General features: G+C 48.9%; 1 protein-coding gene across 2 annotated transcripts in view; it reads right to left on the bottom strand.

The window, feature by feature from the left end:
* Positions 1 to 7,016: 7,016 nt before the first annotated feature.
* The window catches only part of ZZEF1 (zinc finger ZZ-type and EF-hand domain containing 1), a 112,766-nt gene continuing 103,507 nt past the window's right edge, over positions 7,017 to 16,275 (bottom strand). For both annotated transcript variants that reach the window (XM_014832622.3, XM_014832623.3), the window contains exons 53-55: positions 12,116 to 12,269; positions 11,429 to 11,500; positions 7,017 to 9,568 (exon numbers count right to left, since the gene is read on the bottom strand). In XM_014832622.3, the coding sequence (XP_014688108.2) occupies positions 9,488 to 9,568; positions 11,429 to 11,500; positions 12,116 to 12,269 (307 nt within the window). In that variant the 3' untranslated portion in view covers positions 7,017 to 9,487. The remainder of the gene's footprint in view (positions 9,569 to 11,428; positions 11,501 to 12,115; positions 12,270 to 16,275) is intronic.

The following is a 16,275-nucleotide window of genomic DNA, read 5'->3' as shown; positions in this document are numbered from 1 at the left end:
TCCTAAGCCCAGTACGACTTTGCTCCCACCCACCTCCTTTTCCTGTTACTGGCAATTACATTTCTATATGTCATAGGCTCCACAGTACATTATTACATATTGTTTTATACAATTGATTTTTAAATCAGTTAAGGAGAAAAAAATATTCATTTTATATTGTCTTTTGTAATCGCATAGTTACGTTTACCAGTGCTCTTTGTCTTTTCATTCAGATTACTGTCTGGGGTCACTTGCTTTCAGTCTGAAGAACTTCCTTTAGTAAGTTCTTGTAAGGCAGGTCAGCTAGCAACAAAATTCTCTCAATTTTTATTCATCTGGGAATGTCTTTATTTTTGCCTTTATTTTTGCAAACCAGCTTTGTTGTATATAGGATTCTTGGCTGACAGTGTTTTATTCGAGTGCTTTGCATATGTTATCCCACTGCTGTCTGATCTCTATTGTTTCTGATGAGCAGTCAGCCATTAATCTTCTTGGGGTTACCTTGTAAGTGATGCATCATGTTTCTCTGCTGCTTTCAAGATTCTCTCCCTGTCTTTGACCTTCAGCACTTTTTCTGTGATGTGTCTGTTGTGGATCTCTTTGGGTTCATACTACTTGGACCTCACTGAGCTTCCTGGATGTGCAGATTGTTCTTCAATAAATTTGGGAAGTTTTCAGCCATTCTTTCGTTGAATATTTTTTCTGCCCCTTTCTCTCTCCTCTCCTTCTGGTACTCCCATCTCACGTATTTTAGTGCACTTCATGGTGTCCCACATTTCTCTAAGTCTCTGTTCATTTCCCTTTATTCTTTTTTCTCTCTGTTCTTCAAACTGCATAATCTCTATCAATCTATCTTCAAGTTCACTAATTCTTTCTTCTGCCAGGTCAAATCTGCTGTTCAGCCCTTCAAGTGAATTTTTCCTTTCAGCTCTTGTACTTATCAATTCCAGAATTTCTACTTGGTTCTTTTAAAATAATTTATATTTACTTACTTATTTGAGGAAGAGCAGCCCTGAGCTAACATCTGCTGCCAATCCTCCTCTTTTTTGCTGAGGAAGACTGGCCCAGAGCTAACATCCATCCCCATCTTCCTCTACTTTATATGTGGGACGCCGACCATAGCATGGCTTGATGAGCGGTGCCATGCCCACACCTGGGATCCGAATTGGCAAACCCTGGGCCGCCAAAGCAGAATGTGCACACTTAACTGCTGCACCACCAGGCCGGCCCCTATCTATTTATGGATATTCTCTATCTTTCACTGTTTTTACTGAATTTTAGTAGATTTTCTTGAATAAATGTTTCTGTATTTGCTATATATCCTTAGGATCTTTTCTACTGAGTTAAAATTTTTTTTTAATGATTTTTACCACTTTCACTGGGGAGTGGCTCCGTGGAGCTCCTCATTCTGTCATAACAGGAGAACTCTCCATAGGTATTTATCCGATCCTCCACTGAGGACATTTTTGTCTTTTTGGGTTTTGCCCTCACAAACAAGCTTCAGTGAACATTTTGAGACATATTTTGCGCATGTGCTAAGGCTCCTGGAGGATAAATTCCCGCGTATGAAACTGCTGGGTTATGGGTGAATGCACACGACATTCGAATGGATCCCGCCAAACAGTCCCCCAGAAAGGTTGCACCAGTTTGCACGCCCACCAGCAATGTGTGAGAGATCTGAGTATGGTAGAATTTTCTAGTTTTTGCCAATCCCATGGATAAAACAATTGTATTGACTTACATTTCAATTACAAATGAGATTGCACACCTTTTCACATGTTTATTGGCCAGTTATATTTCTTTCTCTGGAATTTAGATTGACGCAAAGTGTGAAGTGGGAATCAAACTTTATTGTTTTTCAAACACAATGCAACACGTTTACAAGCTTTCCTCCCCTTTGCCATAGTTCTAACTTGTACTGTCAATGTTGTCCATCTCTCTTTTATGGCTCCTACTTTTGCTATCATGCTAATTGTCATTGTCCCTGCTGGGCAGAGCTCCTTATGGCTGGCTATCCATGGGCCTCCCTTAGTCAGTTCTTATCAGAGACTGCCCTTGTTTAAGGAGCAGCACAGGGCCAGCTCCCTCAGCAGAGAGACAGAGATGGAATGGCTATTTACAGGGAGGATGGTGAACCTGTCAGCATTGTGACTGACATGTCTAGGATCCACATTTATCCACTTTTCTTTTTCTTTTTTCTAATTCATTGCTTTATTTTTACTTATTTATTTTTTTGGTGAGGGAGAATGGCCCTAAGCTCACACTTGTTGCCAATCTTCCTCTTTTTGCTCGAGGAAGACTGGCCCTGAGCTAACATCCGTGCCCATCTTCCTCTATTTTATATGTGGGATGCCTACCACAGCATGGCGTGCCAAGCGGTGCCATGTCCACACCCAAGATCCAAACCAGCAAACCCTGGGTCGCTGAAGCAGAACGTGTGCACTTAACAACTGCGCTACTGGGCCAGCCCCTTGCGTAGGTTTATTTTCATTTCTGACCTCTTGACATGAATATTTAGTTCATTAATTTTGCTTTCTCTATATTAATAAAAATGCACCTATGATTTTCCTTGAATAAAACTTTGACCATCCCCCTACACACAATTTTTATATTTTTTCACTGTAATTAACTTCAAAATAGTGTCTCATTGCAGTTTTGATTCTCTTTTTCACCAAAGAATGACCTAGGATAGTTCCCTTCCCTTCCCTTTCCTTGTTCTGGTGGTTAGATTTCTAAACCTCTTGTTAATAACATCTGGTTTTATGGCATATAATTTCTGCTTAAATTTTTTATTGATTTCATATAACATAAAATTCATCATTTAAAAGTGAAACACAATTCAGTAGTTTTTGGTATATTCACCATATTGTGCAACCATCCCCACTATCTAATTTTAGAATATTTCCATCATTCAATTTCTGTTTCTAAAATATTTATTGAGAAATCCACTGCCATTAAGTAAAAAGGGGGACTCTCCCAGAAATGAAGCGAAGAACAATGGCTGGACTTCAAAGGAAAAAGAAAGTACCAGGAAGTGACTCAGGGGTTGTGAATCTCTTACTGTACCTCTCTCTTCTCATCTACTCCCATACCGACTCTCTAGACAGCTTCCTTTCCTTTGCTTGAACATGGCTTAACGTGACCACTAGCCCCAATTTTACATAACTCTGGGGTTTGCCACAGTCTTTGTGTCATAAAATCCAAATCTCCAAAAGGATCTGATTGCTCTAGCTTGGGTCAGGTGTTCACTCCTGGTCCAGTCACCTGGGTGGCCATAAGGGATGGTTACTTGCTCACTCCTCCAGCTGGGCTAGGAACGGAGTCAGGTTCCCTTAAAAAGATTATATGGGGGGCTGGCCCAGTGGTGTAGTAGTTAAGGTTTGTGCCCTCCACTTTCGCAGCCCAGGGTTCACAGGTTTGGATCCCAGGTGCAGACCTAGCACCACTCATCAAGCCAAGTTGTGGAAGCATCTCACAAAAAATAGAGGAAGATTGGCACAGATGTCAGCTCAGCAACAATCTTCCTCAAGCAAATAGAGGGAGATTGGCAGCAGATGTTAGTTCAGGGCCAATCTTACTCACCAAAAAAAAAAAAAAAAAAAGATTATATGGGGAGAAATGCAATGTCCAGTATATCTGATACAATGGCCTGACATAGGATCCATTTTTAGGACTCTTCCACAGGCACTGGAAAAGAAGGCCTTCCTTGTGGGTACAAAGTATGCACATACACTCACAAGCACAGATAATACACCCACACTTGCTTAAGAACAGATTAGATCAGCGTTATTAACTGCTGTAATTATCCCTTGTCGGGATAGATCGTGGGTGATTGTGTCGTGGTTCAGCCAGTCTGTGAGCGCCTGGAGTAGAGTTGTGTGGAGAGCGTCCCTGTAGGAACTGGCCACTCCCACTGCCCATCAGTCTGAGAAGAACTGGACCTGGGAGAGAAGGTGGGGCCTTGAAGCAGCGGCTGATGTGAAGTGCTGTGGACGGTGGGAAAGGCAATTCCTCCCCCTGTGAATCCTGGAGGGCATGCGGGAGCTGGAGGGCACTCCCGCCCAGTGGGCAGTCCCTGGACTGATGACAAGAGCCAGTCAGTCACCTGCGGCAGATTCGGCTGTGCTGCGACTCCTGCCTGTTCTGCCTCGGCCATCTGACAAGCCTTGATGAGCGTCCCAGCCCGGCGGCGGCTGTGTTGCGGGGAGTAAGGGAGAGGTCTACGTCCACACTCAGCCTGAAGGGAGAAGGGAGCATGGGGCCGCCCAGCCAGCGTGACATGGCTGCAGGGACTCCCGAGGTATCCCCACCAGAAGAGGACCCTGAGGGACAGGAGGCGGCCTGTGCGGGTCCACTGCCCCTCTTCCCAGGAGATTCTCCCTCCACGGCGGGTCTCAGAGAAGAGGAGCTTTGTCCTGAAGGCTTCCTTACAACGCTGCTGTTTGTTTTCTCAAATAACCTGTCGTCACTGAGAAAGATGTCACCTCCCATTACTATTGAGTTTGCCCAATTCTCCACATATTTCTAGCAATTTTTGCTTTATGTAATTTCTTGTGAGATTTGGTAAAGAAAGGTATTATCTTTTTAAATTGCAAATTACACTCTTTATCCACAGAAAATGTCGATACATAAAACGACTTTTGGTCCAGTTTAATTTGGTCTTGAATGACATTGCCTAACACGGAATGACCCTGATTTTCTGTTGCATCTGCTTGGTATGCTTGTGCTCATTTTATCCCATTTAACCTTTGTGCTTTTCAATTGCTTGTTTCTGGTGTTTCTCTCCACTTTCGTATGGCAAATTTCTACGCTCGCTAATGGTCAAGCTGCCGGCCACCGTCTGGGGCACCTGGCCTGGCAGGGCAGTGGAGTGGTCGAGTAGAGGTGACTCACAGCAGTGCGTGGGGACCTCCCAGGCACATCTTCCGCCCCGTTGTCACGGACGTTGTGTTGCCCAGCAGTTCTGGGATGTCCACCTGCCGACTCATGGGTCTCCCAAGTAGCTTTTCAAACATTCAGCTAAATCACGGCTGGAAAACATCCGTTAACCACCCGGGGAACTGTCACAGGACGTCACAGTGAGGGGCTCTCTCCACCGGGGAGTCAGCGGTGGCCAGCAGTGGGGGTGAAAAGGAGAAGAGAGCGGTCACCTGGTTCTTCACCTTCACCTTCGAGAAAGCCCGGGAGGGCGGGGGAGGACTGGGGATGGTGGATGGGGACAGACAGACAGACAGACTGACCTGACATCTTGAGCCCCTGGAATCCAGCTTTGCCTGGAGCCACATGCAACTCTTGGGCCTTTCGGGTTTGCAAGTCAGTAAACTCTCGTTTTACATTGTTAGTTTGCAGTGGGTTTAACCTGCCTCTGAAGAAGGGCGGTGAAGCCGGGGCCGCGCCGTCAAAGTCAGTCTGAAACGTCACGGAGCAGCGCAGGCAAAGCTCGGAAGGCGACAATCCCTGCAAAGAAAGACAACTGGTAATGGCTGCAGCTTCACGCCATCTGCGGCTTGCCTGGACACTGTCGGGGACCTTTTGTATTTATTCCAGGAATTCTTACATATTTACTGTTTCATATTAATGGGATGAGACGAAGATTTTTCTCAACCTATTGGAGCGAAATTGTTGCCGAAATCCGGGTCAGCAATGCTTTCAGCCGTACGAGGCCACCCAACGACAAACGCATTCTCTCTCGCACACAAATACCCCTGCAGGGTGGTCAGCGCAGGCTGGCTCAGCGCGCTAACGACGCCACTAAGGAGGCGGGCGGCCCTGGGCGCCCACAGCCTCGTGTGTCCCCGACGCTGGCCGGGCGCGCCCTCCGCGCACAGGGCACGAGCAGGGCCGCGAAACCCCTCCCCGGGCCTCCCGGAACGGCGTCCCACGGGCCCCCTGGCCGCAGGAGCGGCAGGCAAAGCGGGCATTCGGCGCGTAGAAGGGACGCGACCGAGAGGTCACGCCCTTCCTCAGCAGGTGGTGGGAGGTCCGACCTTTCTTGACGTGAAAGCATCTCCAGTCCCATCGGCGAGAACTGGGCTCTGCGAGCAGGGAAGGAGCGGGAGGAAGCGGCCGTGGGGAGCGAGCACGTGCCGCGGAGGGCGCGCCGGGCCGGGCCGGCGACGGGAGAGCGGGCCGCCCAGCCCTGCCGCCGCGGCCTGTGCGCGCCCCGCCGGCCCCTCGCGGCCCCTCGCTCCTCAGCAGGCGAGGCGGCTGGGCTGGCGCTCGGCCCCGGCGGGCGCGTGGCGACTCCCGGCAGGCGACCTTCGCCGCTCCGCTCGCGCCTTCGAGCCCGGCGGCCCGTGTGCGCAGGCGCCGCGGGGAAGCGGGGCTGGGGGCCCGAGGGGGACTTGGGGCCCGCGGGGGCCCTGGGGCCCCGGTGCTGCGGGCCTCACGCTGAAGCGGCCTCTGCCCCGGGTCGTCGGAGGGCAGGCTGGGCGCTCGGGAGGGCGTGTCGGGTGCCGCCAGGCGGGACGCGCGGGCCTGGAAGGCTGGAGGAGCCGGCGCACAGGAGGCAGCCCTCGGCGCCAGGGCCGAGCGGGACGGGCGAACGGAGCCGCGGGCGAGGAGCCGCGAGGAGGAGGCCGACGGTAGGGACAGGCGGGCGTCAGCCCTGCGTTCCGTCGGGAGCAGGGCCCAGAGCAGCAAGGAGGACGCCGGGCCCTGGACGGGGCCCTTGCCGGCCTCCGCCCGCCGGCTGCACGCAGTGTCACCAGAGGCGAAGGCTGGGCGGCGCGGCCGGGGGAGCCGACCCGGGGACAGCAGGGCTGTGTGCGGGCGTCTGAGGGGCTGCGCGGAAGGGACGGGCTGGGGGAGCCCCGAGGCCCGGGGACGGCGGCCAGGGCGCCCCTGCAGGGCCGCAGTGCGGGGCTGGGGCGAGCGGGGGCGCTGGGAACCTTCCTCATTCCTTTCGGCCTAAGGCCTCGAGCTTCTAGAAATCCCAACAGTTGGGGCCTGGTAGAGACTCCAAGTTTAATCCTCACAAGAGAGACAGAAGGAGGGGAAGGAGGGGGAAAAAAGGACACACACAATTGTACTTTTTTATATAGAATTTGTACAATATATTTCTCTTCATTTGCATATTTTACCCACAACTTAACATCCTTTTTACAGGCTGAACTCACTCAGCTAATATAATCAAAATTCTTTCAACCAAATAAGAAAAATTCAAAATCGTAAACCCGTAAGAAAACAAATTAAAAACGATGATGAAAATAAGTCACTCCTCTCATTAGGAACAGTGTCTGTCTGTACAATATATATGATTTGAACAGAATTTCTTTAGAGATTAGGCACATGTTTCCACGACACCTTTATTCCGCCAGTGTTATCTCGCTCCAGGCAGTCCTGCCTCCTAGGAAGGAGGAAGCGTGTTGGTCTTGATGGAATCGCTCCTTCGCTGCCGCCGCCCAGCTGGGCACGGGGAGCGCGGCGGCCACCGGCCCGGGAAGGGCTCGGCAGCGCCCCCCGGTGGCTGGAAGCAGAGGCGGCGGGAGGCAGGGCCGCCCCGCGCGTGAGGGGAGACTTAGGCTCGTTCTATGCAAACGGAAGTACGGAGAGCCCGGCAGAGCAAGGGCGGCGGGAGAGAAAAGCTATGAGGAGTCCAGCGTTTATTTACAGTTTATCTTCTGATGGGAGCATGGGGAGCAGAGAGGGCGGCGACCGCCGTGAAGGGGCGAGACCTGCTTTACTCAGTCAGCCCGAGGGACGGAGGGTGTGGGTGGCACGTGAGCTGAGCAGTGAGCTGCACCGTCTCATCTGTCTTCCAGGCAGACGGTGAGAGTCGGAGCCCCAGGTGGGGACTTCTCGAAAACACTGACACGTTCTCTGGTTTCCCTCCTCACTGCCAGACCTGCTTGGTCTGCGTGGTACAGAACACCGGGCCTCCTCTAGGGATGCAGGCAGAGCAAGACATGAGACGGGCTGTCTGCCAAGCCGGCAGCGCAGTTTACTTGCATCCCACACCATGGGAGGCCAGGCCCTGGCCTTGCTGACCACGTCGGGGCGATGGGCCTTAGGTCACCCAGTTTCAGGCCCTGCCCCCATTTGTCTGTCGCCCTTGAATTCTCCCTTCCATGATGGCTCCACACGCAGCTTGCGGCTTGGCTGAGAGTCTAAATCTAGGGCTCCAGAAGGTCGAAGGGCAAAGTGCTCCAGCAGTCAGATCCTCCTGGGACCTGCAGTCCTGGCCCTTTCAATCCGGACCCCTGCAGACCCCGCAGAGGGGCTTCAAAGGCCATGGCAGTGCTGACCTGCACAGCTTGGCCTTGACTGTGACTATGAGCCTCCCTCGGGTCTGGCCTTGTGTGGTGGTACATGCTCGGCCAACACCACCCTTCAATGGCAGTGGCCTCAGGCGTTCTTCATGCTGATCAGTCACGCTGAGGTGTGTACACAGCCCAGAGGCCAACCCAGCTTCTCATTCCAAAGCGTGGCTTTGGAAAGAGAATGAGTCAGCACTTCAAGGCAAGACTACAACCACAAAAAGAAAAATGGAAAACAGCATTGATTACAATGAATGTAGTTATTGCCAGACAAGTGACATTCAGATAGCCAGGCAGAGGTGGATGGGATGGATTACCATGACCATGGAGCAAAAATAAAATCCTCATGTGTTTCTCTGTTTTGTTTTTTTACTCCTCTGATAACACTTCCGGGCCTTAGGTACAGAAGCTAGAGTACTCTTCAGGTTCTGCTACTTTCACACAAACCGGTTTGTCCCCCCGAATCACTGTTCCACTGGTCATTCCTCTCACGGAAGTCAGCATGGTTCTGTTCTAAAAATGTGAGGGGGAAACTGAAATATGTTAAAACAACACTAACTAGAAAAACGCGGACGTGCTGGGGTCAGTGCATGCGCAGACACTCCCGGGAGGCCTGCTGGCTGTTCCCAAGGGCACTTGTTCTCATCAGGATTTCTCTGGGACAGCGGTGGCTGTGCAGGGAGCCAGCGCACCACCTGGTCCTATACTGAACGCTTGGGGACCAGGTGGCGGCCAGGAGGGGCTCTCCCTGGTTTTGGTTTGGATTGCCCAGTCTCAAGAAGCAGAAGCGGAAGAGGCGCGCCCAGGCCAGGCTGCTGCTGGAGGTCTCGCTGAGGACGGCAGCTCTGGGCAGACTGTCTTCACCTGAGGGCAAGTGCGGGCGGCTCCAGCTCAACCAAGATGGCACCCTTTCCAGAGAGGCTGCTTCAGGTCTTCCTGGGGCTGTGGCTTCCGCGGGGACAGACCCTGGAGACGGCTGGTCTCTGGACAACCTTCTCAGGCCTCCTGCCTGCCCTTTCTGAATGGGTCTGCACTGCTCTGCTTATTCTCACATGCTCAGTATGTGGGGTCTAGCCTGTGACACAGAAGTTCTTGGAGACATGGCTGCTTGGCATTTTAATTGGAGTGGAAATGGGAGCTCAAGGAGAGCTGGGCGCTGACGCCACAGGAATTTTCCAGAATGAGTTTAAATATCTGCCCTAAAATCCCTGTGGGCAGAGTAGCTAGTTCCATGCACGCCATACCAAGGACTAACACTCCACATTCCAGAGGCGGGTTGCCTTGTTTGGGTAGTTGATGGCCAGGCTGATAGCAGCAATGTTCTGCAGAGCCTGTGGAGGAAGAAAGAGTCATTGCTAATGTCAAGAACCGTTCACTTGCTTGTTCATTAAGTGCTGACTCAACGAGACCCTCAGCTGAGCACCTGAAGGGGGCAGGCGGGAGGCAGACATGAGCCAGATGTGGTTCCCCTCACCTGGAGCACCACAGTCTAGAGCGAGAGACAAAAGCTGGAGACCACAGGAAAACTCCAAACGGAAGGGAGAAATCATCACCACCCTGAGAGAGGGGCGGGTGCAATGCTGGGGGGCTCTGTGGACGCAGGACACCACTGCCAGGGGTCTGGGAGAGCTCTTCAAGGAAAGGGAACAGCACAAAGGTGCAGAAGGAAAAAACCAGCAGTGCTGGGGAGCCAGGGAGCAATGCTGGGGAGGTGCTGGGAAGGCGGAGGGCCTGAAAGTGGGCTGAGGCTGGCCTTTAAGCTAAGGGCAGGAGGAATGGAGGGCGGCTGGGGAAGTGGTAGGCAGGGAGAAGAGGCAGAGCCCAGGTCCAACAAACTGGATGGGCTGTGGGGAGGCTCAGAATGAGGGTGAGGAGACTGGACACGGGGACGGGCAAGAGGGAGGAGCCCACAGGAATATGTACCGTTGAGCTTTTGGTGCCAAAATGGTCAAATCTCAAAATTCTATTGTTGTCATGAAACCAGGGGTGGTGGACTGCAGTGCTGGTAGCTATCTGTTAGGAGGGGAGGAGTTTTTACTCGGCCTCCAGGTCTTGGGAGAATTCACACAAATCTGCGGCAGCTGAAGGGGGGACTCCCGCCTCTAAGCAGGCACTCCGACCTTTTCTCGCAGGGGGGCTGTATGTTCACTGAGAAAACTTGCCAGGAACAGAGTGCGAGGCTCTGGCTGGGGGTCCCAGCTCGATGCCCACTCGACTGTGACCCTGGGCAAACCTCTCCCTTCTCTGAGCCTCAGGGTCCCCATCTGTCCACTGTGGGGTTGGACCACATGCTCTGTGATATCCAAGGAGCCTGTGAGTCTGAGGTTCTCACAATGTAGTCTGGGGCCTGGGGGCTCCCGAGACCCTTTCAGGGACTCTGCAAGATAACAACTACTTTCACAATGATACTAAGACATTCTTTTGCCCTTTTCACTTTCATCCTCTCTCGAGTGCACAGTGGAGTTTTCCAGAGGCTAATGTATGATAATATAACAACGGAATGCAGAAGCAGACATGCGAATCCAGCTGTCTTCCATTAAGGCAGACAGTAAAGAGATCTGCACAAACAGAACACAACGCCACCCTTCTCAATAATTATTTCATTTTGAAAAATACAGTTGTTTGTCACAAAACATGTTATTGATGTTAACACAGAATGGGTTTATTTTTTAAAATGAATTGAAAAGTAAATGTTTAAAATTTTTGTTTTAATTTCTAAATTTGACATCTAATTTCTAATGGTACATATCACTCTATATAAGGCACATAAACAAAAGCTTTTTGGGATCCTCAGTAATTTAAAAGTATAAAGACAGGTCCTGAGACCAAACAGCTGTCATAAGATGAGTTCTCCTACCAGGGAAGCAAGTTACATCCAAAAATATCTGAAACCTAACTCTGTGGAAACTTCAGGGATCAGCCAAACTGTAAATTTAAGGCATTGGTTGTTTTGGTTTAAAACACACAAATTCTTGCTAGTGTCTTCTGACCCCACAGTTTAATATGAATGACACTGACAAATGGGGCTTGATGGCTCTCAGACACCAGAAGGAAGTGGCTGAATTGGAACAGAGCTCTGTGTAAACCCCGGGTGGATTCTATACAGAGGCTCTTTGTCCTGGCCACAGTGATGGGGACAGCCAGCCGGCGGGGGGCAGCCGCAGCGGCCAGCTCCTTGGGGGAGAGAGTACCTGTGCTGTGCAGCGGAGAAGGTGGTCGTCGGTGGTCAGGGCCAGCAGGTAGTCCTGCAGCAGGCCGAGCTCCTGTGGGGAGAGTAGGGGCATGCTTTAACAGACCACCAGCCCGAGGACAGTCACCCGCAGCCACAGAAGCCTCCAGGGGCAGTTGGTGCTCGCTCCCCGGAGCACCTCACAGCACCACCTCACCCGAGAGCCATGAAAGGAGCTCCAGGGGGGCTCTGCCCCGACTTACCCACCACGTCAGCAGGCAGGGGACCCCCTCCTTGAGTCAGTTTCCTCACGAACCAAATAAGGGAGATAAACTAAAGAACTCTGAAAGGCCCTTTCATCTCTCCCACTCAATGAGTCTATTGTGCTGAGGGGAGGGAAAAAAGAGGAGGAAGAAGAAAGAAACCTACCTGTTTCATTTTCCAAAACTCACTGTGGTCAAGGACTGACCCAAGGCAGTGTTTTTCCCCCTTTAGCTTTAGGCCTAAATTAGCTATCCCAGTGCTGACCCGAGGGCTTCCCGGGGCTGGGGGACTGAGGACCTCAGACCTGAGGCCGCACCTGCCTCGCTGTGCAGGTCTGCTGAGACCCAACGACACTCCAGCGCTCAGGCTGGGCTGTGGTCCAACCCTGACCTTTGGTCTGTGCCTCCTGCCCGCAACCCCGGGGCGAGGCAGGCAGGGCCCTCACCTGGGCTCGGTTCTCGGTGACGAAGAAGAGCTCGGTGAGGGCACGGTGCAAGGGGAGCAGGATGACAGGCTGCGTCACGTCCTCGGAGAGGCTGTACTCCATGTGGGTGAAGAGCTGCCACAGGGGCTTCAACAGCGCAAGGTCACAGAGGTCGCTGCGGAGGAGGGGCAGGGGTCATTTACAGATTGTGAGAAGCCGGCTGATGGGACCTGCCACTCTGACTCTCCCTCCACTATACCTAGTAAAGTCATTACAAGATATCCCACTCACCCGCCCCCAAAGCAGCCCAAATATTCACCAACCGAAAATAAGGAAAGGGGCAGAACCTAAACTTCACCACAGGACTCTGAGGAAACAGGAGATCCCGAAGCATATCCACATAAATCAACTGTGCATCTTTAAAGATGGTTGTTATGAAGAACTTCCGATGACAGCGGAAAAATCTCAAGATAAATGTTAAGTGGAAAAAAGCAAGATATCAAACTGCATATACAAAATAAAATTTAAACGTTAAAAAAACCTGCATATGCAGTATTGTGTAACCATATTAAAAACAACAGTAAACAGGGGCTGGCCCCGTGGCCATGTGGTTAAGTCCGCGCGCTCTGCTGCAGGCAGCTCAGTGTTTCCTCAGTTCGAATCCTGGGCGCGGACATGGCACCACTCATCAAGCCATGCTGAGGCAGCATCCCACATGCCACAACTAGAAGGACCCACAACTAAGAATATACAACTATGTACCGGGGGGCTTTGGGGAGAAAAAGGAAAAAAAAAAAAACAACAGTAAACAAACATATCAAAAAATGTTTATCAGTAGTTATCCCTGTCAGTTTTCTAGATTTTCTACAATGTTCATTGCTTTAATAATCAGGAAAAAAAAAGATTTAGCAGACAATGATGACAACCATTATTATGATCTTACACTCATAAAACACAAGAAATATGCTTTTATGGTTGCTTAGGCCAGAAATCTTTCTAAGTAAAGCAGAATCCTTTCCAATTAAACAGACCCCTGTTGATTGCACTGAGTTTTTCTTTTCTTTTCTTTTTTTTGTTGAGGAAGATTAGCCCTGAGCTAACACCTGTGCCAATCTTCCTCCACTTTATATGTGGGTCACCACTACCGTATGGCTGATGAGTGGTGCAGGTCCGAGCCCAGAATCTGAACTCGCAAGCCCTGGCCACTGAAGTGGCGTGTGCCAAACTTGACTACTATGCCATGAGGCTGGCCCCAATACTGATGTTTTTTTACTTAGAGGGAGGTTGTGTTTTAATTCCAGTTCAACATCCTTCAGAGAAAAATTATGAAATAAATAATATTCTGGGATAAATACATGGTTTTTATATATTTATAAACTTAAATTTTGTTTTTTCTCTTTAATATGACCTTAAATCTTGGAGCTACTCACTTTCTCCCAGAGGACTAAGTCTTCATGAAGTAAACCAGTGGGAAAATTTGGTTTGATTTAGAGGCAGCTTCACAGCTGAGTTTCAGGAAAGCACTTAAGAGTGTGGAGTAAAATGCACCTGCATGGCTGGTGCCTGTGGCAGTTCTCCCACCTGCCACCCTTCCCCTGGGCTTGCTTTTCCCCTCTGCTCCCTCCAGTCTGGCCTCTGGGTGAAGTCCACCAACTCGGCACTCTCCAGGCTCTCCACGGTAAGGAAGTGTGGAACAGCCAGGGGCAAGGAATGCTGGGAGCTTCTTCCAGGCTCGGGGACCAAAGGGGTGCAGGAGTGTCCCCACTGGAAGGAAGGCTAGAGATGGCCAGCAAATGGCAGGAGCGCATTCACTTTGCAGCCAGGAAGGGCATTCCAGCCTGAAGACAGCAGAGATGTGACATGTTTCATACACATCACTCAACCAGAAAGTGCTCCCTGGAGGCCACTCTCACAAGAACAGAGCTAAGCCCCGTGGGCTAAGTGATCCCTGATGTTTGTGTATGAGGAGAGGGTAGTAAGAGCAATCACACCCACCTTTCCCTCTCTCTCTCCCTTCTGCCAGCCCATGGACTGACTACACAAACCATCATTTCTTTTCCCTGACTTGGAAAGTCCTTTATTTTTTAAATAACCGCTCCATATTATATGGGAAGACAACCTGTTACTGTACTTTGAATATCATCACTCCACTCTGATGAGCATTCTGTGTGTCAGTGTGCCTTAAAAATGCCAAAAAGAAGGGCAATGACCTCCTAACAGGTGGGGGGGGGTCCAAGCAAGGAAGGTGGGATGAGCGTATGGATGGTTAGTGTGGCACAATCACCAACCATTTCCTTCTGAGATGGGAATAAGACAATTATGTTTGCAATCCCCACATCTATTCAACACTCTATTGGAGGTCCTGGCTAGTGCAAAAAGGCACTAACAGTTTCTAAGGATTGAGAGGAAGAAATGAAAGATTATTTGTAGATGACGTGACTGTGTGCTGAATAATCTACAAATATAATTTTAGAACTAACAAATTTAGCAAGGTCACTGGATATAAGCATAATATACAAAAGCTAATTATATATCAGCAAAAACAATTAAAAATAAAAGTTTTAAAATACCAATTACAGTAGCATCAAAACATTAAATGCCTAGGAATAAATCTAACAAAATGTTGTGTAAGTCCTCCACGTAGAAAACTATAAAACATTACTAAGATCTAAATAATGGGGGATTATGGATGAGAGGAGTCAATATATAACAGTTGTGGATTAGAGGATTCAATGTTCAAAGGACCATGATTCTTCTCAAATTGATCTAAAGAGTCACTAAAAATCTCATCAGGTGAGAGGGGTGTGTGTGCACGTGTGTATAGAAATAAACAAACTAACCAGACACAAGATAAGGATGTCCACTCTTGCCACTTCTATTTAACACAGTACTGGAAGTCCTAGCCAGAGCAATCAGGCAAGAAAAAGAAATAAAAGGCAGCTAAACTGGAAAGGAAGAAGTAAATCTGTCTCTGTTTGCAGATGACATGATATTATACATAGAAACTCTAAAGACTCCACCAAAAACTGTTAGAATAGAATTCAGCAAAGGGACAGGATACAAAATCAATACAGAAAAATCAGTTGCATTTCTATACACTAATAATTCACTACTGAAAAGAGAAATTAAGAAAACAATTCCATGTATGATAGGATCAAAAAGAATAAAATAGGAATAGCTTTAGCAAAGGAGGTGAAAGATCTGTACATTGAAAACTATAAAACACTGAAAAAGAAATTGAAGAAGACACAAATAAATGGAATGATATTCCATGTTCATAGATTGGAAGAATTAATATTGTCAAAATGTTCATACTATCCACAGTGATCTACAGATTCAACGTCATCCCTATCAAAATTCCAATGGCATTCTCCACAGAAATGGAAAAGACAATCCTAAAATTCATATGGAACTACAAAAGACCCTGAATAGCCAAAGCAATCTAGAGAAAGAAGAACAAAGCTGAAGGCAACACACTTCCTGATTTTAAATTACATTACAAAGCTGCAGTAATCAAACAGTACGGCAGTGGCATAAAAACGGACATGTAGATCAATGGAACAGAAAAGAGAGCCCAGAAATAAACCCACACATATACAGCCAATTAATTTTCCACAAAGTCTCTAAGAATGTGCAATGAGAAAAGGATAGTCTCTTTAATAAATGGTGCTGGGAAAACTGGATATCCACATGCAAAAGAATGAAACTGAAACCCTAACTTACAGCACTCACAAAAAACCACCTCAAAACGGATGAAAGACTTAAATATAAGACCTGGAACTGTCAAACTCCTAGAAGAAAACACAGAGGGTAAGTTCCTTGACACTGGTCTTGGTAAGGATTCTTTGGATTTGACACCAAAAGCAAAAATAAACAAGTGGGATGACAAACCAAAAAGCTTCTGCACAGCAAAGGAAATCATCAACAAAATGAAAGGGCAACCTGTGGAATGGCAGAAAATATTTGCAACCATATATCTGATAAGAGTTAATATCCAAAACATACAAGAAACTCATACAACTCAATAGCAAAAAAATAAGCCAATTAAAAAATAGGCAAGCATAAAAAAAGACAAAATCATCCTATTCACAACATGGATGGACCTTGAGGGTATTATGTTAAGTGAAATAAGCCAGACAGAGAAAGACAAACACCGTATGATTTCACTCGTATGTGGGAGG

This window comes from Equus asinus, chromosome 13, assembly GCF_041296235.1.
Source record: "Equus asinus isolate D_3611 breed Donkey chromosome 13, EquAss-T2T_v2, whole genome shotgun sequence".
NCBI classification, from domain to species: Eukaryota; Metazoa; Chordata; class Mammalia; order Perissodactyla; family Equidae; genus Equus; species Equus asinus.
The sequence above is the reverse complement of the archived record's forward strand: the minus strand, read 5'-3'. Positions and strand labels throughout refer to the sequence as shown.